This window comes from Prionailurus bengalensis, chromosome C1 (assembly GCF_016509475.1).
Source record: "Prionailurus bengalensis isolate Pbe53 chromosome C1, Fcat_Pben_1.1_paternal_pri, whole genome shotgun sequence".
In the NCBI taxonomy this organism is placed as follows: Eukaryota; Metazoa; Chordata; class Mammalia; order Carnivora; family Felidae; genus Prionailurus; species Prionailurus bengalensis.
In genome coordinates, this window is record NC_057345.1 from 30,659,495 (window position 1) to 30,686,973 (window position 27,479).

At 50.6% G+C, this 27,479-nt stretch overlaps 1 protein-coding gene across 1 annotated transcript; it reads right to left on the reverse strand.

The window, feature by feature from the left end:
* Nucleotides 1-7,949: 7,949 nt before the first annotated feature.
* On the reverse strand, nt 7,950-24,345 carry HEYL (hes related family bHLH transcription factor with YRPW motif like). The gene is made up of 5 exons (XM_043578691.1): nt 24,213-24,345; nt 17,118-17,184; nt 16,025-16,108; nt 14,745-14,826; nt 7,950-11,678 (listed from the first exon to the last, which is right to left on the reverse strand). The coding sequence occupies exons 1-5, from the start codon at nt 24,290-24,292 to the stop codon at nt 11,005-11,007; spliced, it is 987 nt and encodes a 328-aa protein (XP_043434626.1). The 5' UTR covers nt 24,293-24,345; the 3' UTR covers nt 7,950-11,004.
* Nucleotides 24,346-27,479: the final 3,134 nt, after the last annotated feature.

Here is a 27,479-nt window from a genome sequence, read left to right on the forward strand (position 1 = left end):
GTTTATTTTTAAGTGAAAGAGAGACAGAGTGAGAGCAGGGGAGGGGTAGAGAGAGGGGGAGACACAGAATCCGAAGCAGGCTCCAGGCTCTGAACTGTCAGCACAGAGCCCAATGCAGGGCTTGAACCTACAAACCGTGAGATCATGACCTGAGCCGAAGTCAGACACTTAACTGACTGAGCCACCCAGGCACTCTTATATAAATAGATTTTTAAGAGAAATTAAGTTTTCACCATACTTATAGGTTGGGTTTATTAGATTTACAAGAACGATCTAAATCCTCAGGAAACTTTTGTTTTTATCAGATAAGTGAGATGCGGAAGATCCAGTCATCTATAAATGCACTTTAAAATATTTGAAGACACAAGTTTGTTAAAGGTCCATTTGAAGCATTTGATAAAATCTGCTAGATCTTTTTTTAAATTAATTTTGTTTTTAGGTAGGCTTCACACTCAGCACAGAGCCCAACGTGGGGCTTGAACTCCCCACGTGAGATCAAGACCTGACCTGAGATCAAGAGTCAGACACTTAACCAACTGAGCCACCCAGGTGCTCCAGATCTGTTAGACCTTCAAACAAGATTTCTTTTTTTTTTTAAGTTTATTTATTCATTTTGAAAGGGGGAGGGGCAGAGAGAGAGAGGGAGAGAGAATCCCAAGCAGGCTCCACGCTGTCAATGTGGAGCCCAACTCAGGGCTTGAACTCACAAACAAACATACAAACAAAATCAAGAGTCAGATGCTTAACCGACTGAGCCACCCAGGCACCCCTTGAAACAAGATTTCCAAGCTGAGCTTTAAAGGTTAAGAAAGAACTAGTGTTTTGATTCAGTAATTTTACTGATAGAAATGAATTGTGGACTCTACAAATAAACTTTCTTTAATAAACCACCTTCATGAAACCACCCAAATGACCATCTACAGATGAATGGATCAACAAACTGTGGTATGTCCATACAGTGGAATACTAGTCAGCAGTAACAAAGGGAGGGACAACTGATTCACAGAATTTGATTGATGGATCTCTAAACCATATGCACAGTGAAGAAAGAAGCCAGGCTCCAACAGAAAGCAGATCAGTGTTTGCCAGGGGCTGGCATAGCACAAGGAGAATGACTGCCAATGGGAGCAAGGGAACTTTTGGGGTGATAGAAATGTTCTATACCACAATTTTGATGACCTGAGTGTATACACTGTCAAGACTCATCACATTGTACAGTTAAAATTGGTGAACTTCATTGTATGTAAATTGTACCTCAATACTGTTGCTCTTAGAAAATAATACTATTCTCAAAAAAAGAAAGAAAGAAAGAATATTATTCTCAAGGTCACTAAAACCTCCATATTCAACATGAGGAATGAAGCAAGATCACCTTCTGAGAATTTAATGGGAAGGGGAATGGGTTGTGAGGAGAGAGGCCAAGGAATAATGTGGTTATTGTAGAAAGCTGGAGAACCAGCTGGTGGAGAGGCAGAGTAGGCCCTCATTTGAAATTTCTGATTATGAATGAATCAGACCAATGACTTTTCTAGTTGATTGAATGACTCTTTTCCAACAGGTATAGAATAAGCAGGAAGTTAGTTGTAAACAAGATCCAGGTTTTGCCTGGTATATTATCTATTGCCATATAACCATTAGCACACAATTTCTGTAGGTCAGGAGGCCTGACATGGCCTAGATGGGTCCTCTGCTCAGGGTCTTACAAGGTTGTGATCATGGTGTTGGCTAGGCTCATCTGGAGGCTTGACTGGGGAAAACTCCACTCTCAAACTCATTCAGGTGGTTGGCAGAATTCATTTCCTTGTGCTGCCTGATGGGGCCCTGGCTTTTTGCTGGCTGTCTGTTGGAGACTGCTCCTGTGGCCCCAGAGGCCACTCACTGTGCCTTGCCATGTGGGCTTCTCCAACATGGCTACTGTTGGAGCCATGGCTGACTTTATCAAACCTGCAGAGAGAGTCCCTCTATCCATATGACTAAGACAGTCTTATATAAGATAAGGCAATCATTGGCGGGGGTGCAGCCCATCACCTTTGCCATATGATATAGCTTAAACATGGGGATGACACCCCTCACATTTGCCATATTCTATTGATTAGAACCAAGCCACAGATTCTGCCTGTATCTGTGGAGGGGATTTTACAAGGGTATGGACACCAGGAGGTGGGGGTCATGGGGTCCATTATAAAGTCTGTTCCCATACCTGGTGACTGCAGTGGAGGGAGAGGTGGGACAAGGACTCAGGTTATTTGAAGGGGTGGTTACAGATATGAGGGTCCATGAGCCCTTAGCAAGATAAGGAAGGAAGTGGAACCAGGAGGTGACCAATGGCTGGAAGGGGATGGTGGGGTCAATGATTTGAAGAACTCCTTGAGGTTGGAAGGGTTTTGGGTTTTTTTTTTAAGTTTATTTACTTATTTTGAGAAAGAGAGAGAGAGCCCACAAGCAGGGGAGGGGCAGAGAGAGGGAGACAGAGGATCCAAAGCAGGCTCTTCATTGTCAGCAGAGCCTGATGAGGGGCTCGAGCCCATGAACCATGGGATCATGACTTGAACCAAAATCAAGAGTCAGACGCTTAGTAGACTAAGCCACCCAGGTGCCCCAAGGTTGGAGAGTTTTTGCCATAGGAAGGCTGAGAGGGGGAGCTTGAAGGAGAGCACTTGGAGGCTGGAGAACTGAGTATTTGAAAAAGAGGATTCTCTACAGGAGCCATTTTTGATGATGGTGGGTTCTGTGGGTGTGGGCAGTTGAGGTCACTGGAATCAAAGGGGTCTCCATGGCCTCCCTGCTCCTACCCCTGTCCCCTTGCTGTCTATCCTTCACATGGTGATTCCTAATACATACACCAGATCATGAGTCTCCTGGACACTTAACCCTCCTATGCCTTCCTGACTCAGAGTAAAATCTAACACCCTCTCGTGACTTGTCCCCCACCCCTCTCAGACTTTATCTCCTTCTGCTCTCCCCTTGCTGTCTAACCCTAGCTGCACTGGCCTCTGGGAGTAGTCCTTGACCCTCCCTTTCTAAAACACCCTCTTCTCTGATAGTTTCATGGCTCCCTCCCCCTCCCTTCCCCTCTCCCCCCCTCCTTCCTTCCTCCCCTAGTGTCAGTTCAGATTGCTACCTCTGGCCTTCCCTGTCCATCCTATGTAAAACAGCACCTTTCCCTATCACTCTCTGTTCCCTTATCCACATCATCCTTCTTCCGCATCAAGCATTCCACCTATATATGTATTTGCCTAGGTGTTTATCATCTGTCTGCCTCTGTGAATCTGGGGATCTGTTTTATTTATTGCTGTATCCCAGCACCTAAATGAGTACCTGGCACATAGTCAGTACTCCCTACGTGTTGTTAAGAAAGCAGAGCTGGTTTCTATGTCCCGAGGGGTGGCTGAGTTGATACTGATGGGTCTGAGGCCAAAGCTTTGAGGTGTAAGCCAGGAGCTGTTGTGGAGGCTTGGGTACCTCCTCCTCTGATATGTGGAAGGGGTAGAAGATAGAGCACTTAGTAGGCTGTCGAACTTGGCAGTTAAGAGCTCTGCCACCTAACAGCTGTGTTATCTTGAACAAGTTACTCAGTCTCTCTGAGCTTGTTTCCTCACCTATAAAATGGAGATAATAATAGAAATAAAACCCAGACTGTGGAGTTGTGTAGACAGACTCAGAGCCCACATGTAAAGCACTTAGTACTGGGCAAGTGCTCAGTAATGTTTGGATAATGTTATGTGACTTGTGCACCTGCTTATGATCCAGGACTTTCTGCTACTGTCCAGACAAGCTTTGCCATTTACTATTTTTCTGATGTGGGGGAAAATTATTTTACCTCTTAATGTGACTGGGTTTCTCATCTGCATTACGGAGATAATAATTCCAGTCCTGGCTCCCTTGACCAGATTGTCGAGAGGTGTGAGTGGGATAATACCCTTGGAGGCACTTGAAATGTAACACGCTATACAACATAGGGCATTATTACTTTTCCTTCTTGTTGACTGGTTCCTTTTACGGTTGCTGGAGTTGTTCATTATTTTACAGAGGCTCTAACAGAACATCTGGGTGCCTGGGCTGGGGTGTTACACACTGGACTTCTTTGAACAGAGCAGGGCAATCCAGATCTTGCCCAAAGGCCTGAGTCAACCCTGACTTTAAAATGGCCCTGGGGCTCAGGGCAGGATAGGTTGGCCAGCTAGCTTTCTAAGATTCATGGGCTGAATGATACTCTTGCTTCTTTTTACTCTGACATGAAGTTAAAAAAAAAGTCCTGAGAGCTGGGGTCTTTGGAGACCCAATGCCTGGCCTCTTTTCACCTGTCACTGTGAAATAATTAATGAGGGCCCTCTCAGCAGCCCTATTCATGAGAAACTCAATTTCCACAAACAGAACTTGCAGGCCTATGTGGCCAGCCTTTCACCAAAGCTCCAGGTAGGCTGTGTCCCAGGCAGTCAGGAGAGAAGCAAGCAGGACAGGCAGTCTGGGTCAGGGAAGGTATGAACATCAATAGTGCCTCCTCCCCAGTGGCTGGGGAGCTGGGATGGTGACACTGTGACACACAAGCCCTCCAGGTGACACTGATCATTGGTTGCCTGGAACCCACTGGCAATCAGCCCTCCTAGTCTTACATTATGTTTTCTGTGGGAGTTCTCCAGAAAGTTGGGCCCAGTGCAGACACAATTCCATTTGAGGGTATCCAACCTACCCCTGTGGGATCAGAGAATTGTAGGTGGAGTCCCTATACCTGGTTCCTTAAACTCAAAGTAAATTGACCCCTGGACCATGTGTATGTGTGTGTGTGCACACACAGTAGTCAGTAGCTTACAGTGGCCCTGATTCTCCCATTCGTGTCAAACTCCCAGGCTGGAAGGTAAGGACCAGCTGATAGAGACTATCTGCCAACATCCATTCACATCTATTTCAGAGAACAGGGCTAAAATGCATTTCCCAGCCTCCTTTGCAGTTTGATGTGGCCAACCACCAAAGTTCTCACCAAGTGGATGGACATATATACACATGCTACTCTCAGGACTTGGCTTTAAGACTGGTCATGCCTCTACCAGACTTTCATTCCTCTTCTGCTGGCTTAAACCCCTGGAGACCTAGCATCAACCACGTAGGCACAATGCCCTAGGGGATGGCAGGGAATCAAGATGGAAGGAATCTGGGTTCTAGAATGCCTGCATTGGGCAGAGCTTCTTGCTGACTTGGAACATCCATCAGGCAGTGACACAAAAAATACATATACTTCTAGGGCACCTGGGTGGCCCAGATGGGTGAGTGTCTGATTTTGGCTGAGGTCATGATCTTGAGGTTTGTGAGATCGAGCATTGTGTCAGGCTCTGTGCTGACGGTGTGGCTCTTGCTTGGGATTCTCTCTCTCCCTCTCTGCCCCTCCCTACCTTGCACATGCTCACTCTCTCTCCCTCAAAAAAAAAATATAAACATTTTTTTAAAAAGAAAGAAAGTTCTATCTTCTTTCGTCCACTGTGTTATAGCTGGGCCTCTTTGTTACAGCAGCCAAGGCTTACTCTCACTAGCACAGGGGAGAAAAGCATGATGGGCTGAAGGCTTCTCAGGCTAACATAATAGTCCAGCCCACCAATCCTTTAAGGCCTGCCACTGGATGTCTCAGGCTTTGTATTACAGGACGCAGCTTGGGAACGAAGCAGTGCACTCTATTGGGTAAGACTGAATCAGATAGACCTTCATTTCCACTTTGGCTAGAACATTGATTAGTGTTGTAAAGTTTGGGTGCTTTCACTAACAAATTGAATCTCAACTTCCTCTTCTGTAAAGTGGGGCTAATAATAGTACTTTACTCCCAGGGCTATAGGAGGATTATATGAGATCATGTAAACCAAGGGCTCAAAACTGTTTACTGTTATTAATGCAATCAGCTGGTATCCAGGCCTGATTCTTCCTATCCTCCTTCCCCAGGAAGGAGGGAAGGAAGCTAATGTCTTGAGTTTTCCACAAAGTCAAAAAATACTCAGTGACTCTTAAATGAATTATAAATTTCCAAAGCATCCAACACAAAACGTTTCTTATGGATCTACTATGGGTCAGGGACTAGGAGGCACCTGGAGGACAGAGATGCCCTTGTGGAAATTGATTTCCACTTTGCTTCTCAGAAAGTATCAGTCCTTTCCAGGCTCACAAGCTGGAGTTCAGTTCACCTACTGAATAGAAATTTACGTTGACTAGTAAAGAAATCCCAACTCTTCTTCCCACCTCCTTATTGGATGTCTGGGCCCTGCCACACCCAGGTTAAATCATCATCTTGGGGCGGTGGCATATGTGTGGCTGAGTCAGTTGAGTGTCTGACTCTTGATTTCAGCTCAGGACATGATTTCAGGGTGGTGGGATCAAGCTCCACATCAGGCTCTGTGCTGGGTGTGGAGCCTCCTTGGGATTCTCTCTCTCTCCCTCTGTCCCTCTCCCCCACTCTCCCTTTCCCTGTCTCTCTCTAAAATAAAATAAAATAAAATAAAATAAAATAAAATAAAATAAAATAAAATAAAATAAAATAAAAAGCATCTAGGTGTTACCAATGAATAGGTAGATTTGAACCTGGAAACTCCTTCTCCCAGTCACTACCCCGAGCAGGACTTTCTTTTCTTTTTCTTTCTTTCTTTCTTTCTTTCTTTCTTTCTTTCTTTCTTTCTTTCTTTCTTCCTCTCTCTCTCTTTTTAAGTTTATTCTCTATTTTGAGAGAGTGAGTGAGCATGTGAGCGGGGCAGGGACAGAGAGAAAGAGATTCCCAAGCAGGCTCTGGGCTGTCAGCACAGAGCCTGACCATGAGATCATGATCTGAGCCAAAATCAAGAGTCAGACACTTAACTGACTGAGCCACCCAGCATCCCCCCCACCCCCAAGCAGCACTTTCTTAAAAGGTCTGACTTTGGCATTTGCCTTGGTATTCACCTGGCAGAACCTTCCATGGCTTGTATTGCCTATAAGCTAAAGCCCAAACTCTGCATGGCACCCAAGGTTTTCCCCAATTTGGATCCAGCCTCTTTCCATTAATGACACTAATGACTAAGATTGAGTGTTTCATATGGCACAAGCTCTGGGATGAGGGCTTTATGTGTGTTGCCCCATTTGATTTCCACTAACTTTAGGAGATGGTGACTTGGCTTAGTTGTCTCATTTATAAAATGGGAACGTTCCAAGAAAAGCATCCCCACAGTGTCCGGGGTGTAGGTACAACAGTTAATAGCCATTACTGCATCATCCCTATTTGATTGATGAGGAAGCTGGGGTTTAGGGGTGTTAAGTAACTTGCCCAAAACCACAACCCTGAAAAGTGACAGAGGTGGAGCCTGAACCCAGGAAGTCAGGCTTCAGTGCCCAGGCTAGCCTGCCTTCCCTTCGTTGCTGAAGGCCTGCACTCAACTTAGAACCAACTTGCAGGGCACCTGGTGACGTCTCCAGGCCTTTGCACATAGGTTCCCTGTGCTGGTAGAATGCCTCCTCTGGTAGCTGTCCCCTCCCCCGTGGCCACCCTAGGCAGAGGCAGACAGCCCCTCTGTGTCCCCTCAGCCTTCTCAACAGGCCTCACTCCACTCTCACCTCACCAAACTGAGAAGGAGGTCTCACACCCTCAGGGTGACAGTGTCCCCACACCTCTGGCTCCACCATGCCTGGTCTGGCACAGAGCAGACCTCTGCAAATGCTTGTTAGAATTACCGCAAGCCAAATCCATCAGGGCAAGAGTGGAGACCGATACCTGCTGGCAGGGATGCCTGCCTGCTCTCAGCTGTCAGTGTGCGCTCCAGAGCGAGTGCACTTTTCTTTGGCCAGAGCCTCCTCCCCATTTGCCAGAACTTCCAGTACCTTGGCCCCGTCTCTCACTTTGCTCTCCAGCCTCCCCACAAAGTCAGCCAGCTGGGAGTTCACCCCTACAGGGGCCCGTACCATCCAGCAGCTTGAGTCTGGAAGATTCCTCACCTCCCCAGTTTATTTATTCAACAAATATTTATTGAACACCAAATTAGAGCCAGGTACTGTGCGTGGCACCAGATACAGGGTAGAGAGCAAAGCACACATGGTCTCTGGCCTCACGGAGCTTACATGCTGCCGGGGGAGACGGTCAACCAAGAAGTAAACACACATGATGTGTAATGGCAAGTGCCCCATGAAGGGGAAGAATAAGGGACTTTGAGATAGATGAACTAACTATTCAAGCAGTCAGGGAAGCCTTCTCTGAGGAGGTGGGTTAAAGCCAAGGCTTGAGGGTGTAAAGAGCTCAGCCATGACAAAGGTAGGGGAAGAGCATTCTAGGCAAGGAAACAGCATATGCAAAGTCCTGGAGGTGGGAATAGGTTGAAATGTTGAGAAAAGGAAGGAAAGCCAGGGTGGCAGGAACACAGCGAACAAGATCAGAACTGGCTGGAAATCAGGTTGGGACCAGAAGAGGAAGAGCTTGGATTTTATCTCTGGAATAATAGGGTAATCGAGTAAGGGTTTTATACCAGAGTTGGTATGATATGATTTGCATGTTTAAAGCTCTTTCTGGTTGCCTTGAGAACAGAGTGACAAAGCAAGAGAGAAGCAAGGTGACCTTGTGGAGGGCAGTGATCTGGGGGCGGGTGAAGTGGCCACACCAGGGTGATAGCTGTAGGTTCAGAGAGAAGAGTATTGACTCCAGAGATATTAAGAAGTAGAATCTTTCTGAGGTTTTTAGAAGAACTAAAACAACTTTATTGGATGCCTGCAACAGCCCCAGCAATGGGGTAGGAGTTGGGGACACCAGAAAGGGTTGGGGATAGAAACAAAAGATGCAAGTCCTCAACCCCGGAAACAAATACATAGTCACCAATCCCCCCCACCATCTCTTGGGGGAGAATGAACCCAAGGTCAACTCAGATGCTGGAAGTTCTGGGCCATTTCCATCTCATTCGATGGTGTCAATGGACTCTCCTGGAGTTGGGGACTGGAAACATGGAAATGGGCTTTCCATATTCTCGGGCTATCAAGTTGCCAAACTGCAGGATTGTGGCACTGACATGGTGTCAGGGGAGCAGTGAGCCACCAGCTGGGATAGCCAGGGAGACGAGGAAGGGGAGAAGGGAGTCTCGGAGCAGAAGCAGCCCCTCCCGTCCTCTGTAAGAAAGGACAAGTCGGGCTCTGCCTTCTGTCCCCCTCTCCCCGCTCCTGGGAGCCTGCTGACCACCCTGCCCTACCTGTCGTCTCCCTCAGGAGCACTCTAGGCAGGTGACCCCCTCCTTAAAACGACACCCTCTCTCCCCACTGCTACACATCTCAGATGTATCCAGGAGGACAGAGATCTGATGGACCTAACCCTGAGGACTGAAAGAACACTTCAGCTCTTCATGCCTTCTTGAGGAATTTGCCTTTTTAAAAAGAGATTTCTGGGTCATTTAAATGATCTCTGCCCTCTGCTCTACTTCTCTGAAAGGGCCCTCTCCCCCAGGGTTTTAGCAAACTCTATTTCTGAGCCCAAGGACCTCCTCAATTTAGTCTCTGGGGAGGGTAGTTCCATCAAAGGGTGGGGGTGAAAGAATCTTGCCAGGGGTGACATTTGAAGGAAGTATTTAATAACCAGTGCAAATAAGCACCAAGGAATTGCCAGCTGGAGGACCCCATAGTCTTGGGTCTACCAGGCATTAACCAGCATGGGGTTCTGGGGGAAAAGCCACCCAAAGCTACCTGGGGCAGGGGGCCACTTAGAGGCACTCGGGGGATGTGAATACTTGCCAACAAGCACAGAAGTGGTTCCACATTTTTTACAACTGGTCTGGCAGTACTGGTCCAGCTGAATGTCAGTCCTGGGTCTGCCCCAATCTTGTCCAGTCTCTGCTGTTCCACCAGGAATGGTCACTAGGCCATTTTTTCCCTCTCTTAGGCCCAGGCGGAGCTGGGTAATGAAATGGCCTCTGAGCAGAGCCAGCTGCGCGGAATCCTGGGTGAACAGGATCTCAGGCCCTTGACCCACCGTGTGACCTTGAAGGGCCGAGCCGCCTCTGACTGTCCCTCCTCTCGCCCCTCCTTGCAGTTATTTTTGTCCAGCCTGACGGCCCTTGGCTGTCCCCACAGTCTGGGCTCTGTGAGCCGGATACAAACCAGGCAGCACAAACGTCTGGTGTGGAATCCCAAGAGGGTTCCTCTCTGGGCGCCATCACATGGGAACATGACCTTCCACACTGTGCACCCAATGGGGACCACACATCTGGAGGATGGTGACGGCGCGAGAGGCCGGGAGCTGGGTTCTCTTTGCTCAATCCTGGCTCTTGTCTGGGAACGCTGTCCCAGGCCTGCTGGTGAGAACGCCCTGTTTTGGAGTCTTACTGCTGCCCAGAAATCTCCCAGCTCTGTGCAGGGAAGTGTGGGTCAGCTGGAGGGTAGGTGTCTGCAGTGGGGAAGACGGCCCGAGCAGGCCCTGCTGGGCTCCTAATCCCCAGGCCTTGGCCGTGGTGCACAGGGCAGCTGTCCTGTGGTTCACTGCAGTGGGGTGGGCAGGGGCAGACAGGGGTTCTCCAGAGACAACTTTGTGGCCCCTGCTCAGTTACTGTCTCCGGAAGCGAGGCAGACACTACGTTCTGGCCCTGGGGGCCTGGGAAGGCTGCACCAGTCAGTCACTGCTCTGGCCGGGGGTCTGATCTCTCTAGGCAAGCAATCTGCCCGAGGCCACCGTGCCTTTAGGTGAAAGCTTTGTTCCCAGACCTTAGATTCATGCCTGCTGCCCCCTGTGTGCCCGGGGTGGGGCAGGTAAGAGTCTGGGCAAAGCTAGTGGGGGCCCTCCCACGACTTATCTGTCCAGGTAAGAAATGAGACGAGGCCTCTGAGATCACAACAGCTTCAAGAGAGCTGGGTGGACAAGCTGGGACAGGCAGTGAGGAGGGGAGATGGGCCAGAGGAGGAAGGGGTGCCTCTGATGGGTGAGGAAGATGCCTTCATAGATAGATGAGCCAGGCCAGGAAGCAGGGCAGACGATAGCACTGTTTTTAGAGCTCCTGGAAAAAGAACCCTCCTCACTCCCGGGGAGAAGCCGCCTCAGAAAGCCCCGATTTCAGTGATTTCAGAGACCCAGGAGTGGCAGAGCACAGCTCCTGCTGGCCTCCCAGCAGCCCCTGGGGAAGAAGGCCTGGGGGCAGGAACACCCACATAAGCAGGGGACCCCAGGATGCCAGGGAGCACGGGGGAAGAAGATCGCACGAGGGGTGCCATGTGGCTGCTCCTGGCAGCCCTGATGTTGGGGGCCACGGGGAGGGGGGCAGCGGGCCTCTCCAGGGGGCGGGCCCTCCGGGTAGAAGATGCCCCTCGACTGGGCAGCACATGCCTCCGGGCTGGCAGGACAGTACCAGCGGCTCTGCGCACAGGAGTGGTTCGGAGGGCGGGGATGGGGTAGACCAGAGAGGAGGCGCTGGGGAGGATGGGACCGGGCACTCTTCCCAGGACGGTGAGCTGGCTGCTGGGGGCTGACAGCCCTGGACAGCTATGGAAGAAGGACCAGGGCCAGGCAGGGAAGGCCAGGGGGCCAGCGGGCGTGGGAGAAGGCTCCATCTCAGCTGCGTAGCTGTTGAGGTGTGAGAGAAGACGGATCCGGACAGGGTCTGCACGGCTGCTCGGCCCTTCCAGCACCCCCAGGTACCTGATGACCTCGGTGAGGCACTCCCGAAAACCGATGCTCCGGAAATCAACTGCCAGGGCTCGGGCATCAAAGAATCCTGCAAAGTGAGGCGTGATGAGGGCATGCCAGGCGGGGGACAAGTGCTGATCCTGGGGTCAGGTCTGTGTGACCCTGGGCGTGTCACCTCACCTCTCTGAGCCCTCATCTGTAAAGTGGGAATAATCACCCCTTCCTGGGGTATCTGGGGTATGTTGTGAGGACCAAGTGAGTTCACTGAACTATGAAGCAGGATAAAATGTAGAGTATTGTTTTCATCAAAATTCATGATTAAGGCAGAGAAGAAACTTTGCGACCAAGGTAGTGTCGTTTAAGTGGACGCTTTGCCAGGTGTGACAGGCCTGCGCACGTAGAGGTGTAGAACACCCCTGCCTGCTGGTGGGGGCGGATGTTGGGAGGTGGCGGCAGCAGCGGTCAGAGCTTGGGGACTCCTCAGAGAAGGCAGCATGATGTCACAGTGAAGCCTGAGGTCTTTGGACCTCAACTTCACTTGACTAGCTGCCTGACTGTGGACAAGCCTCTTAATCTTTCTAAGCCTCAATTTCCTTGGCCGCAAAACGGGCATATAGTGACACTTGCTGTGAAGGTGAAATTAAATGCAACGGTGCACAGAAACAGTCAACGAATTCATCATTTACACCTGACCCTTGAACGACATGGGGTTACGGGCACTGATCCTCCCCCAGTGCAGTCGAAAACCTGAGCAAACTTTTGACTCCCCAGAAACTACCTAGAGTGAGGACAGCCAGAGATAACTTTTTACCGTGATAGCAATTTACTGGAAAGACGAACTGCTCACGCGGAGATGATTAGTGTCACATGGAGTCTTAAGCAGATACTCACAACACTTGAGCTCACCGCAAGAGCAACAGGAGGTAGCTAGGAAATTATCACAGTAGCACGGTATGTATAAACTACAGCGACTTTTATGCAATTAAGATTATAATGCATCTTCACATTTATATTTCTCTCCACTGCAAATGGCACCATGTGCAGTCTGTAAGTATTTGTATGAGGAAGTTTTGATAAGTTGTAACGTCAATAATAGATGCATGTCTATTTTACGGTAGCGAATGATAAAACAGACCAGCATCTACATTTATGTCACGCATTCATGACATACCTAACTTTTTCTTATGTTTTCCCAATATTTCTAGGCTATGTGGTGCATCTGCAATTGTTTTTCAAACTGTTGCAAATCTCTAAAAAATTTTCTAACACATTTACTGCGAACACTCTGCATAGAAGAGGACCTGTGCTACTCAAACCTGTGTTGTTCAAGGGTCAAGGGCATATTACTGGCCTGGCCCCTGTGGGCATTTGAGTCTGTCCCCTAGCCTGAAGGGCTGTCAGGAAAGCAGGACCCCGCTCTGGTCCTCAGCTGCTGCCATCAGGCTGGGACCCTCTCTTTGGCTGGTTTCAGTGAGGTCTGACCAGGTGGACTGCCCACAGAGGTATTTAATTCTCACTGCCTTTATACCTGCCCCGCTATCAACCACCTTCTGTGCAAAGACAGAATAGCCTCTGTGAGCACTGGCCTCATGACTATGGCAGCAAATATCCGGTCCCTGGTTCATGGCTGAGGCCCCCACAGAGGGACAGCTCTACGGGAGACGATGTTTGGAGTCAGGCCTCCTTGGGGGCAAGACCTTGTTGCATACTTAACTATGCGACTTTGAGCAAAACCCTTCAGTTTCTGTGTTTGCTGTTCTTTTTCAACTAACATTTTCTGAGTTCTTATTGAGTACTTAATTTGCATTATCTGATTTAATCCTTAGAAAAACCCTGTCATTACTCCCATTTCAGAGATGAGAAAACTGACGAATAGAGAAGCTAAATCGTTTGTCCAACGTAATAGAGCTGGCAAGTCATAGAGCCAACCTCGCAATTCATGGGATTCGAATCAACTCAATTCAGGATTCTAACCCAGAGGCGGTGCTCTAAGCCACATCTCTGTCTTCCCATTAGCCCTTAGCCAGAAAATGGTGATGGCGACAACCCCCAGCCTCAAGATTCTTATAGGAATCGAATGAGATAACAATGGTGAAAGCATTTTGAAACTACAAAATGCTGCCCCAAATATTAGTCACTATTTTTCTTTTAATTGGGTAACCATAAATGTAGTTTGAAGTATCTCCCCCACTGGTTGACCGAAATCAGAAGTTTTCACTGTTGGCCATGCATTCCTTTGGCAGAAGTTCTCAAAGCGACCACCTGCATCAGGGTCATCAGGCATGCTTGCTAAACTTGCAAATTCCTAACCTCCAGGCCAGACCTCCTGGCTCAGAATCTCCGGGGTGTGCCCCAGGGCTGCCTGCCCCTAGATGATCCTGCGCAGTTCACTGAAGCTTGAGAAGCACCAGGCTGGGTCAATTAAAATGCAACTGTCCCCTCCAAAGGTAGCAAGTTAAGGTTTTAGGACTCAGGTTCTTGTGTCAAGGTCTGTGGAGCTTTCCAGCTTTCTCGGTTGTGAAATCACCAAAATATACAGTGAGGCTTAGTCTTTTGAAAGCCACAGTTCCATGACTTCACCGTAATGCACCAGCTCAAAGTAACGGAATGAGTTACAATTGTATGCTACCACAATCCCACGACCGATCTTGAACTGTGAGCATGACATACGATCCCAGCACTGCTGAGGACACACTATTACCCCAGCACTAGCCCAGAAGGCACCCCAGTGAATATCTGTGGCTAAAAATCTCAGGCAGGCCCCACCCAGGGGTTCAACTGGGATCCCAGTGAGAATGAGTTCTTTCAGGCTAATGCTTAAGGAGGGTGGGGGCAAGGGTGGGGAAGCCAGAGGGGGGCTAAGGGTGGGGAAGCCAGTCTGCGTAGAAGAGCTCCTCCAAGGGCTAAGGCCGGAAGGAGTGGAGTTGAGAACAAGGTTGGGACACACGGGGACACTGACATTGGAGAGGGCGATACTGAAAGAAGAGAGACAGGCTTTGTGGCTGCTCCACCTGGACCTGCTTTAGCCCCACCATAGACTGTGAGCTCCATGAGGGCAGGGACCCCATCTGCTTTGCTCACCAGTGGATCCCCAGGGCCTCGCCCCCACATATTTGTTGCTTGAATGACTCATGGGAGAGAAAAGCATCAGTACCTGTCCCACCAGTGGCGTGGAGCATTTTCAAGTGATCCACTGTCATCTGCAGGACCTCGGCCTTCTCCAGCTTGGAGGAGCCCTGTGTGCGCAGAGGACAGAAGTGTGAAGGCTTCCAGCTGACCTCTCTCTCACTTCCCGGCGGCGTCAGCAACCTCACCAGCTCAAGGTCGTCCTCCCACTCCACCACTGCCAGCCTTTCGGCTTCTGCTTTGGCCAAGGCGCCCAGCCAAATAGATTCTCTTCAGGTCTCATTTTCGTCTGCCCGCCCGCTGCACTGTTGAGCGTCCCTCCTGCAATGTCCCCCCTTCCCTTGACTTCCACGACACCCCGTGTTCTTGCTTCTTCTTCCACCTGGCTCTTGCTCGCTAGACACACTCTCCCTGGGAGGTGTCGTATGTGACCTCCATGACTTAGTGCACCGTCACCGGAATGCCACTCCTGCGCGTGCCCATCTGCCTTCTAGACCAGCTTTCCTGGGAATCAACTCCACACCCACCACGCCCGAGATCTAGCTCATCATCTTAGCCCCACAGCGCTTGCTCCTCCTCTATTCTCTCTTGAGCAATGATTCCTAAGCATCCAGCATCACCTGATCTCCCAAGTGAAACCTGAGTGTCAGACTCTCCACGTAAGTTCTTGAGGGCAGGTACCAGGTCTAGGTCTAGCTGGGCCTGTGAAAGTTTGAGTGAACGAACGTCTGTGGAATGACTGACTTCTTCTCAGGAAGAAAGGCACATGACCCATGACCATGCCTTGGAGCACAGGGTAGAGAATCTTCCAGGCAGTCTGATTGGTTTAACTGTCTGGCTTCCACTGTAGTCTTCCTCTTCCACAGGTGCAACGGCAGGGGGCTCGCTCCCCGGGTAGCCTGTTCCACTTTCAAATGGCTCTGGGACTGTCAGTAGCACAGAGGGCTAGGGGGCTTTAGAACGAAACACAGTTCAGTGTTCCCATTCCGTTCTGCTATTTACTTAGCTGTGTGATCTAGTGCGAGCTACTTTACCTCTCTGTGCTTCAATTTCCTTACCCGTGCCATGGGCATAATAATCCCTACCCTTTGGGATCATGGGGTGATGGACACAGAGCCACAACATCTGAGACGCCACAGTAAATACAAATTTCCATTCCCCTTATCCCTGGCCAGTGACAGATATCAGTAAACAAAACCCCAGCACCTCAGGCAGCTGCCACCAATCAGTAAGACATGCCATGAAAAACGGACCTTATCTGCCACCTGCATGCCACCTTCTTCTAGCACAATCGGGAATGTCACACACCTGTTTCTCAAAGGCAGTGGGGACCAAGCGTCGCAGTTCAGAAAGGCTGCTGTTGATGCGGTCCCGGCGCCGTTTCTCTATAATCTAAAAAACAACGACAAGAATTTACTTGCAGCCACTTCACCAGTTTCCAACGTGCTTTGATGGCCACTGACTCATATTTAAAATATTGTGAAGGAGAGAAGTCTAGTCTTACTTTATGGAGGAGGAAACCGAGGCTCGGAGAGGAGCAGTGACTGGCCTAAGGTCACATAAGAAGGAAATGCAAAGCTGGGAGTAGAACTCAGATCTCTTGTCTTGGTCTGTTGGGGTGCTATTCAAAATGCTTAACCACTGTACATCAGGGTACCGAGCAGTCAGAACAGGGACACCAGCCCCCGCATGGGAGCAGTTCCTGGAGGTTCCCGCAGGTCAAGGTCACCTCCTCAGTCGCTGGCTCATGAAGAGGCTTTGCTTCCAGTCCGGAAGACCTTCCATTCACACTCATTCTCACCTCACCAGACTGGTAGCAGAATGCTGACAGCGGGGCAGACATTATGACCCCTATTTTACAGATAAAGATGAGGGCTGGAAGGAAGTGGTTTGCCTAAGTGAGTGGCAGGGCTGGTCTCTGCCACATTCCCGGTCTTGGGACTCCCAGGGCAGAAGCATAGCCGCATCCTGGGAGAGAAGGGGGTGCCGGGATAAGACGGCCAATAGCAAGCCCGGGAGCTTCCTTCTCTATCTCCCTGCCCTACCCCTTGGCACGCAGAGAGGAAATGAAAATTCTGGGCTCAGAGAGGAGAGACAGAAGGCTGGAATAAATAATAAAGCCTAACTGTGTGTCAGGTGTGGTTCTGGGCGCATTATATTAACTCAGTCGTCAAAACAGCCCTTTGAGGTAGGCACTGTCATTTTTTCAGTGACACAGTTGAAGAAATGAGGCACCGAGAGGTTGAGTGGCTTGCCCAAGGCCACTCCACTAGCCACTGGCAGAGCCAGAATTTGCACTCAGGCAGTCTGGGTGATATTTCCGACCAGGGTTCTCTGGGCTGGGCCCCTGGGGACCCAGGGCAAAAATTTGCCGGGCGTCTCCGCGGAGACAGACACTCACCCCTCTGCGTTTCTTCCTAGCTTGCATCTGCGAAGGGCTCGGGGTGGACAGCGGCCTGGCCATCTGGCTGCAGACGAAGAAGAGAAAGGCTGATTTTTCAGAGCTCAGGGACCATCTCCCTGGCCTGGGCTGACCTTGGAGGAGGCGGGGATGTGGGCGGGCAGAGCCCCCTCCCAGGCAGCCATGGTTTCCCAGGCGGCTCAGGGCTCCCAGGCCGGGAAGTGGCGCAGGGCAGGCGTGGGTGGGGGCCCATTGCTCCCCCCGGCCAAGTCCCCCCTGCGCTCGGTTTCCTGCACTAGGGTCGCGCGGCGGCTGGGGCCGCGGGGGACGAGGTGGGGAGGGCTGGGCTCTCGGCCCGACCCCCCTCGGCCTCGCCCCCTGCCCCTCGCCGCGGGCGTCGGGGAACCGCAGCCGGCCTCGGGGCTCCTGCAACCCGATCCCGGGCGGGGCGGGCGAGGGCGCGGGCGGCGGCGGCGGGGCAGGGCCGGCGGGTTGGGTTTCAGAGAGAGCCGCTGGGAAGAGCGTGGAAAGAGCAGATGCCGCCGCTTCCCACGGGCCGGGCGCGCCCGCCGGCCGCCCTCCGCCCCGCCGGCAGCTGCCGCCTCCTCCCACGCAGCGCGGCCCGGGCGAGGGGGAGGGGGCATCTGGGTCACAGGCCCCCTCGGACTCTTGGGATGCCGCGAAGGCCCCGGGCCCGCATCGCGTCGGGCCTCGCTTCGCAGGTCTGGCACAGGATGGATGTTTGCTCGCACCCGGGAGTCCCCGTCACCCGGAAGAGGCTCAGCCCCGGGGGGTCTTTCCTGCCCAGACTGACCAAAATCTTCTGCAGCCCAACTGCTCGACCCCCTAACGGTTTCCTGCTTAGAGGTTCTTCTGGAATGGAGGGGATTCGTAGAGTTACACTGAGGACCATTCATTTGGCCAACACCCTGGAGGCCCCATTCAAGTCCCGCGCTGGCCTAGATGCGCAGTCGGCCAGGTCCCAGCGCTCCAGACGCTCAGCTCCCGGAGTGGCTGGGGAGGCGGAGAGTGTGAGATGCCCTATCAACAGATAACTTTAGACGAGGTGACTCCCGGGCCATTTCAGAATGCAAAATGCCACCCACATGAACAGGCACCCATGCGCTTGCCTCGTCCTCCCTCTCCCCCTCTCCTGTCTCCCCTGGGCCCCCATCTCAGCGAAGGCACCCCATCTCCTAGGTCTACAAGGCTACCTGGCTACCACTTTTTAAAATTTTTTAAAAATATTTTTATTTATTTTTGAGAGACAGAGCGCGAGCTGAGGAAGGGCAGAGAGAGAGGGATACCCAGAATCCAAAGCAGGCTCCAGGCTCCGAGCTTGTCAGCACAGGGCCTGACGTAGGGCTTGAACTGGGAGATCATGACCCAAGCTGAAGTCGGAGGCTTAGCCGCTCAACCGACTGAGCCACTCAGGTGTCCCTTACCACTTTTGATTCTGCTTCTGTCCTCACCCGCTCATCCAAACATGCCCATTCTGTGTCTAAGACACATCTCACCTCTATCCTCCTTATCTCCACCACTGCTCTGAGGATCAAACCTCTATCATCTCTCACCTGGATGGCTGCAAGACCCTACAAACAGGCACAGTGCTCATTTAAACATACTTGCCACTCTCTTAAAACTCCTCAGGCTCTCAAAAATAAATAAACGTTAACATTAAAAATATATATATATATTAAAAAGAGCACATTAAAAAAAATATATACATATATATACATATATGTATGTATACACACACACACACACACACACACACACATATATATATATATATATATATATATATATATATATATTAAAAGGGGCACAGTCAAGTGTCCAACTTCAGCTCAGGTCATGATCTCACAGTTGATGGGTTCAAACCCTGCATTGGGCTCTGTGCTGACAGCTCAGAGCCTGGAGCCTCCTTTGGATTCTGTGTCTCCCTCTCTCTCTGCCCCTCCCCCACTTGTGCTTTGTGTCTTTCTCTCTCTCTCTCAATCTCTCTCTCTCAAAAATAAATAAATATTAAAAAAAAAAAAAAAAAACCAAACCCTCCTCAGGGCCTTCTCAATGCTTTTAGGATCAAGACCACTGTTTTTCAGGTGGCCCAGCTGGCTCCTGTCACCTCCTAGACTCAACTCTCTTTTGTTCTGTGTGCTCCAGCCTGCGGATGCCCTAACTTGTTCCTGTGGTTACACACACTGTTCCCTAGCCTAAAATTCTCTAGTGCACGCTGTCTCCCCACCTCCAAGCCCAAGCCCCTTTGCCTAGTACCTTCTCCCACTGTTCAGATCTCAACTCAGATGTTATCTTCCTGGGGGAGCCTTCTTGACATCTTCCCTCCCACTAGATAGCCCCTGCTCTACCCTCTCCTAGCCTGCTGCATTCACAGCACGTATTGCTCATTTGTTGTTTTTTGTTTATATGATTATTTGATTAATGTCTATCTCTCCACCAAGTGCATAAGTTCCCTGAGGTCACGAACCATGTCTGGCTCATTCACTATTGTAGCCCCAGTACCCAACAGTGCTTGGAACAGGGCAGAGCTCATGGTTGAGCTCCCTCCTCTTGCCCTTGTCCTTGGCATCACTGGGGAACAGAGAAGTGACAGCATAAAAGCTACCTGCTAGGCCTTTGTGGAATGGGCACCTGTGTGGCTCATGAGGAAGGTGCCAGCCCAAGTGACTACCCTCCTGGCATGAGAGGTTAGATCATCTTCGTCAGCTGCTCAAAGAAAGAAGGTTGCAGGAGAGTCCACATCAACATTGATCAAATCCCACTGCTGTGTCCCTGGCTTTGTCCAGCTACGTCTGGAAAAGGGTATCTCCATCCAGACATCTGGATGAGAAGGGCCGGTAAGAGGCCTATGAAGCTCCTGGGAAGGATGGCCCAGCAAGCTGGGTCCAGGGCTCTGATAGCCAGATCCTGAGGTCTGGAGGGCACCTTGTTTACAAAGCTACACTCAGGACAAGCCCCAAGAGTCAAGGGATACTAAAACATGGCCTTTGTCCCCCCCTAGGCTGGATAAGGAGTCTCCAGGGGTATTGGGTTAGCACTGCGCACGTCACTGCCCCTCAGCCTGATCCCTCCTCAGGGACCATCTGTCAGAGGCTGACGCACCCCTTTCAGGGCATGGTGGCTTTGCTATCTCTTTTTCCACTCACTCGGTCACTTGTTCTCTGCAGTATTATCCCTCTTCCCTGACTCCCATATCTCACAGCCAAACTTCACTTCACAGTTGTCTTGGCATTACTACATATCTTTCCCTCCTTCAAGCCTAACAAAAGCCCCATTTTACAGATGAGGATGCTGAGCCTTGGAGACCTAAGGCAGCTTGCCCAGCCTATGCAGCTGCTAAGGAGCAAAGCCAGCATGGGAATCCATGTCTTCTGGCTCCAAATTCAGCATTGTTTTCCCTCTTGATTCCTATTTCCTGTCTGTCTGAATAGCCCTCCAGTCCCCTTATCCTTAAAGCTCCCAAGAGCTCAACCAGAGCTCACTTCCAGGCTGTGATCTGGCCCTGACATTGGGGGGAGGTGTGAGAGTTTCTTGTCTGCGAGTCTGAAAATAAGGCAGATTTTCACAGACCTAGACAAGATCAGCTGACCACCAAGATCTGCTCCATGGGCCTCGAGTGGTCCCTAGCCTGATTTCTGAGGAGGTCTCTTGGGGGGCGGGCAGATTTCAAGGTGGTCTGGCTGCCAGTCCTGACTGCCCTCAACACCCATTCTCAGCTTCCCCCTCGGGAACTCCCCCCGTGGAACCCTTGCAGGTGACCCCACTCATTTTGCATCAGCCAAAGAAAGGCAGGATCACAATGTCCCCCAATGAAGGGATTTCAGGGAGGGCTGAGCCCCCTTGTAAAATAAGGAAACTCTGAGAGGGGAAGGGTCTGTTCCAGGCCACACAGCAAATTAGAGGAAATTCCAGAACTGGAGCCAAGTCTATTGGCTTTTAATCCAGTATTGTCACCCCCCCCCCCGCCATGTGTGTCACTCCCTCACGTGTGTCACGCAGCCAGTACTCCTTGTTCTAGACAGTACTTCCACATTCACTTGTCTCAGGTATTGCACAACAGCCTTGTGAATTAAGTAGTATTGGGGCTATTTCACATTAGGAAAAATAATCATTTGATAGATGGAGTGACAGAGACACAAAGAATTCAGAATCGTGCCTAGTAAGTCTTCAGACTTCTAGTCTTTTCATTAGACCATTCTGCCTCTTGAACATGGCATCTTCCAACTAAATGGCGACCCCTTCGAGAGCAGCACTTGCCAGAAGCTACCTTGGGCCAAATCAGGGAGCTGTGCCCTTTAGATACATTATCTCATCAAAGGCTCACCCTGTGAGGTAGGTTATTAGCATACCGGTGTTGTAAGGGAGAAAATGGAGGTTCAGAAATGCCCAAGTTAATGGTGGTGAGAATCAAACTCAGGTCTATCTAACTTCAAAGGCCACCATGTGCCCTAAATCATGTAGAAAAGATCCACAGACCTTGACTCAGTGCCTGCCATATGACAGGTGCTCACTGAATGTTCACAGAGAGGGTGAGGGGAGAGAGGCTATACTCTCGTGTGTCAGGAGGCTGGGTTCAGATAGGAGTGATTTTCTTATATGGGGCAAGATGCCATCACTAGGCAGATGCCCACAGGGACAACAGAATACACCCTGCTCCTTATTCTCACATCTCTGAGTGGGGGGGGGGGGGATTTGCGCCCTGCCTCTGACCCCAGGGAAGCTGGCTGCCCCAGTCCTGTGGCCCTTGCCACTGTTTATCTGACTTTCTTTGTACATGAAGCTCTTCTTCTCTGAGAGTTCCCCGAGGGCAGAGGCTTAGCAGGATACATCTGGGTCCCCCATGCCCAGCCCAGGGTCTGGGCCACAGCAGGCATCGTTCAACACTCCCTGAATTGAAGCATTGATGTCTGCTGGGGGGAGGGCCCTTTGGTGAGTGCTACAAAGAGGGGTCTATAAGTCAGCCTCTGCCAGATGTCCAACTGCTTTCTCTGCTCTGAGGGGGTCTGCTCCTCTAAGAATCTAGACAGTGTCTAAAAATGGGCTCTGGCTAAAAGCACAAAATGCTGTATAGGAAAAATCTACCCACTGATCCTTTATGCCATTGCCCAAATGCCACCGCCTTCAAGAAGCCCTCCCTGATGCCTCTGGTTATAAGTGACCCCTCCCTGCTTGGGTGCTCTCACAGCCCACAGTCTGTCTCTCCTTCTGTCTTCTATCCTATCCATGGTCTTTGTGTGACCTGGCAGGTCACTGGCCAGGCTGCAAATTCTTAGAAGACAGAGCCGGCTCTCTGGCATCGATTCGTCCCTCTGATTCATGAAGACCCAATGACATTGAATTTGAGACCCCCCCTTCCACCAGCAGCACATGGGGCTGGGCCCTTCCCTGCTGCTAGCAGGCCCGGACTCAGAGAATTGCTTCTCTAAATAGCAGTTTCTGCTAAACAATTTAAGAAAGCTAATAAGTTGCATAGGAAATTATATCATATACCCCAAAACCTAATTAATGTACAGGATGCAAGGGGGTTATCTATTGCCTTACCTCCTGTTATAAGCTATAAATACTTGGAAGCTGGTGGCCTTTTACAAGGATTTGTGATTGAGGTAGGATATCTTGGTCTCAGAAAACTGAAGTCATTGAAATTATGAAATGCCCTCAAAAACATCCCTAAGAAGGAGCTGAATCTTTCTTTCTTTCTTTCTTTCTTTCTTTCTTTCTTTCTTTCTTTCTTTCTTTCTTTCTTTCTTTCTTTCTTCTGAGCATGCTGGAGTGCCAGTGGAGGGGGAGGGAGAGGGAGGGGGGAGAGGGAGAGAGGGAGAGGGGGAGAGGGAGAGGGGGAGAGGGAGAGGCAGAGAGTGAATCTCAAGCAGACTCTACGCCTAGTGTGGAACCCAACTGGGGGCTCAATCTCAGGACGCTGAGATCATGACCTGAGCCAAAATCAAGAGTAGGACACTTAACTGACTGAGCCACCCAGGCGCCCCCTGAGTCCCCCTTTCAAATCTATTTTAGAGAGTCAGGTTTGGATGAGCCAGGAGAGATCAGATAGCCCTCTCTCTTTCCCACTCCATGTCCTCCTTTATTTTTTTGATGAGGAAACAGGCTCAGAAAGAAAAAATAATGGCCCAAGTTCACGTGGTGAGTTGGCGGCAGATTTGGGGCTGGGACCCAGGCCCACAGACTCCCACTCAGTCCCTGCCTCTCTTTCAGGGCTCTGGGTATCACATGTTGGGTGCCTGACATGAATTAAATACTTGCTGTGTGCTAAGCCCTGTGCTAAGCTCATAACATACACTATCTTATTGATTTTCCCAATAAACCTGAGATCGGTTATATTGTTTATAACCATTTTACGGACCAGGAAACTGAAGCTTAGATTGTTCACAGAACTGGGAGAAGTAGCAGAACTGTACAAGTGCAATTTGTTCTACAAGTCTGAAGCAAGTCAGAATATTTAGAGCTGAAATACATTGGCAGCAGGGTGTGCAGTAGAAAGAGTGTTGGAATTGGAGTCTCCGCCCTCTCACTGACAAGTCAGCTATTATTTTCTTCAGTACCAAAGCCTTAATTCCAAAGTCCAATTTGCTCAAGGGAGGGGAGGTTTCCCTTCCCCCTGGAAGCATTTTGTGTACTGCATGAAAAGTGCACCCAAGCTAGGGTAGAATTGAAAAAGTACGGCTATTCTGCCTACTCAGGCAGATTCTGGACCGGGGTGTGTGATACCAATAGTCTATGAAGGTTTCCTAAGATCTTCAGGGAAATCTCCTCCAAGAGCCTCAGCCTGGCACTTCCACGCAAGGAGGATCACCAACTGGGCACGGCATCCCGGAGCTGAACTCCACTTCCATCCCGACACCCTCAGCCCTGAATGGCCCAGAGCGCAGAAGATCCAGGCACTCGTGCGTGTCACGGCCCACGCTGCACAAGTGTCCCCGCCTCCCACCCTCACCCCTACCCCACACACACCTGCAGGCAGTCGCCCACACCTGCATCTCCCCGGGGCCATACGGAAGACGAGTCCTGGGCCCGCTGAACCCGTCCAGGCACTCCCAGTATCCCCATCCCGGCCCTCACCTCAGCTCGCCCTCGCGGCCCACGTCGATGGGTCCGTCGGACTCGCTGTCAGAGCCGCTCGGTTCCCTGGGCCGCTTCATGGCCAGCGCTGGCTCCAGGTCTCCGCGCGGCGGTGCGGGCTACCGGCCGGGAAGTCGGGCCCCGCCCCGGCCCCGCCCCGGCCCCGCCTCAGCCCCGCCCAGCCCCGCCCAGCCCCGCCGCCCTTTCCCAGGGCCCTCTCCTGCGCCGCAGCCCCTGGCGCCCCCGCGCCCCCTCGCCCCCGCGGTGACGCGCAGGCCGAGCCGTGGGAAGGCCCCGGGCGGTCACCGCCCCCTCCGACGGCTGGGAGGTCCGGCTCTGTTCCGCAGTCCTGGCCGCCGCGCGCTGGGTGGCCTTGGGCAGGTGCCCTTGGAGCCCCCCGCCCTCCCCGGGAAGCCAGGGGTCCCCGTCCGTCCCTGGTCTGAGCGGGGGCGCTGCGGGCGCTGCGGGTCTGCCCCAGTTTTTGCAAGCGTCGAGCCCACCGGCTCCTGCCTCCTGGCGTTCTGGAGGAGGCAGACACTTCGGGTTTGGTGAGGTTGGTGGGGTTGTCTGTGGCCTGATCTTCGACAAGAATCTCCCCGCAGCTTTTCCCATAGGGATACAAAGCAAGTGGAATGTGTGTGCTGGAGGAGGGAGGAAAGGCTCTAACATGAGAAGAGGCTGTCATCTCCGCCAAGAATGGCTGAGGTTGTGCCTGCGCCACCGGAGCAGAACAGCTCAGGCCAAGAGAACCAGACTGGATGGTGGGGGTGGTGGGTGTCCCTGGGAATCAGTTTCCAGTTCACCAGAGGCATTACTGGCCTGGGAGGCCAAGAGTGCCAGGAGAGGGCTCATTCTCCAAGCTGTGGCAGGGCCTCAAAAAGGGGGGTGGGGAGGTATTCTCCAGCCTCCCTTCCTGGGTCTCCTCAAGAGCAGGAAGGAGGAGATGGGAAGGTCTTGATGTGGTGGGTCAGACACCAGAGGTCTCTCCCCTTGACCTGCCCACAAGGACACAGAGGAAGCCACCCCTTCACTTGGGAGAATAGGATGTTCATCTGAGAATAACTGTGCTTTCACCCCCACAGCAAAACCTTCTTGGGAACACTTGGTTAGGGTAGTGTGAAATAACATTCCTGTGCCCCCTTCCACACACGTTCACAGACACAACCACGTGGCCAAGTACACAAACGCATACACACTCTGATACACGGGTAGCAGGAGCAGTTTGCACCTGCAGCCTGTGTTTCCTCTTCCTTAGGAGGCCCTGGTGGTCACCCCAGCCACACCTCTGGTCTCTTATTCCAGGTGCCTTCAAGCACTCACATGCCTTCTGTGGACATATACTAGTGGGGTGGAAATCTCAACCGACACAGAAGTTGCACAATCCAAGCACCACTATGCATTCCCTGGAAAGGCAGAAATCAAAGATGCCACCAGATAGCTGCCCTGTGAAATGACTCAGATTGCAAGGCCTGGCAGTGGAGCAGATTTACAGGGGAAGGTCAAGGGCTCTGTTGAGGGCATGTTCATGGGAGATGCCCCAGGTCCTCAAAATGGGATGCACAGTTAAAGAGGGGGTCTGGAGCTCAGAAAAGAGGTCTAAGCTGGATACTTAAATCTGGAAGTCATCATGTAATAGGTGGCACATAAAAGCTACAGGAGTGGACGGATTACCCAGAGAGAAAGTGTGGGTGGAGATAGAGCGAAACAGTTAACAGGGAGCTACTCACAACACCTGAAACTGTTTTGTAAGTACTAACTCATTTCATTCTGGACAGCTCTATAAAGTAGTAGTATTATTATCATCCCCACTTTACAAATGAGAAACGCTGAGAGGACCGGAAGTAAATGGAAGGACTGGAATTCAACAAGAGAATTGGGTTCCAGAACCAAACCATTAGGCTTTATTCCCTTGTATAGCTCTTAAACATCAGGCTCTGTATTCTGGTACTGAGTCTAGAGTTATGCCATCAATATAATAGCCACGAGACACATGTGGCTACTAAGCACTTGCAACGTGGCTGGTCTAAATGACTATGTGTAGTAAGTGTGAAGTACACACCAGAATTGAAAGAGAGAGAGAAAAGAAAGGAAGGAAGGTAGAAGGGAAAGAAGGAAAGAAATCCCACTGATATCTTTAGAGAGGGAGGCAAACCATAAAAGACTCTTAAATGCAGAGAACAGGGGTGCCTGAGTGGCTCAGTCGGTTAAGCGTCCAACCGACTTCAGTTCAGGTCATGATCTCACGGTCTGGTCTGTGGGTTCAAGCCCCGGGTTGGGCTCTGTGCTGACAGCTCGGAGCCTGGAGCCTGCTTCGGATTCTGTGTTTCCCTCTCTTTCTGCCCCCTCCCCCGCTCACGCTCTGTCTCTGTCTCTGTCTCTGTCTCTCTCTCAAAAATAAATAAAAACATTAAAAAAAAGTTAAATACAGAGAACAAACTGAGGGTTGATGGGAGTGGGTTAAAGAGGCATTAAGGAGGGCACTTTTCAGGATGAGCACCGGGTGTCATACTTAAGGGAGAATCACTTCAGGGTTCTACTCCTGAAGCCAAGACTACACTGTATGTGAACTAACTTGAGAATTAAAAAAAAAAAAAATCTCATTGATATCTTTAATATTGACTCACATGTTAAAATGATAATATATATATATATATTGGATTAAATAAAATATTAAAATTAACTTCGCTTCTTTTTCTTTTTTTTAAATTGGCTACTAGAAAAAATGTTGTATATGCAACTCTCATTATATTTCTATTGGGCAGTGCTAATCTAGTGCAGGGTTACTTGACCTTGGCACGACTGGCATTGGAAAACTATGGGGGGGGGGAGTTTGTTCTGTGCATCGCAGGATGTTTAGTAACATCTCTGGCCTCTACTCACTAAATGCCAGTAGTACCTACACCACTTAAAAATGTCCCTAGATAGTACAAAATGTCCCCTAGAGGAGAAACCACTGCTGGCTGAGACCACTGGTCTAAAGAAAGTCCAACATTTGGGCTTTGAGTGGAAGAGAAAGAGCTGCCAAAGGAGACTGGGAAGGAACAGCCAAGGAGGTGGAGGAGAGCCAAGGGGGGTGTTACAGCAGCCAAAAGAGTGTTTCAAGTACTTGGTCATGATCCTTTAAAATGTCAGTCAAGTCACGTCACTCCCTGCTGAGAACCATCCATAGGTTTGCCATCACATTCAGAATAAATGCCAACTGCTTACCATGGCCTCTACATAGGGTGACTATATAATTTAGCATCTAAACCTAGGGCACCCTTGAGA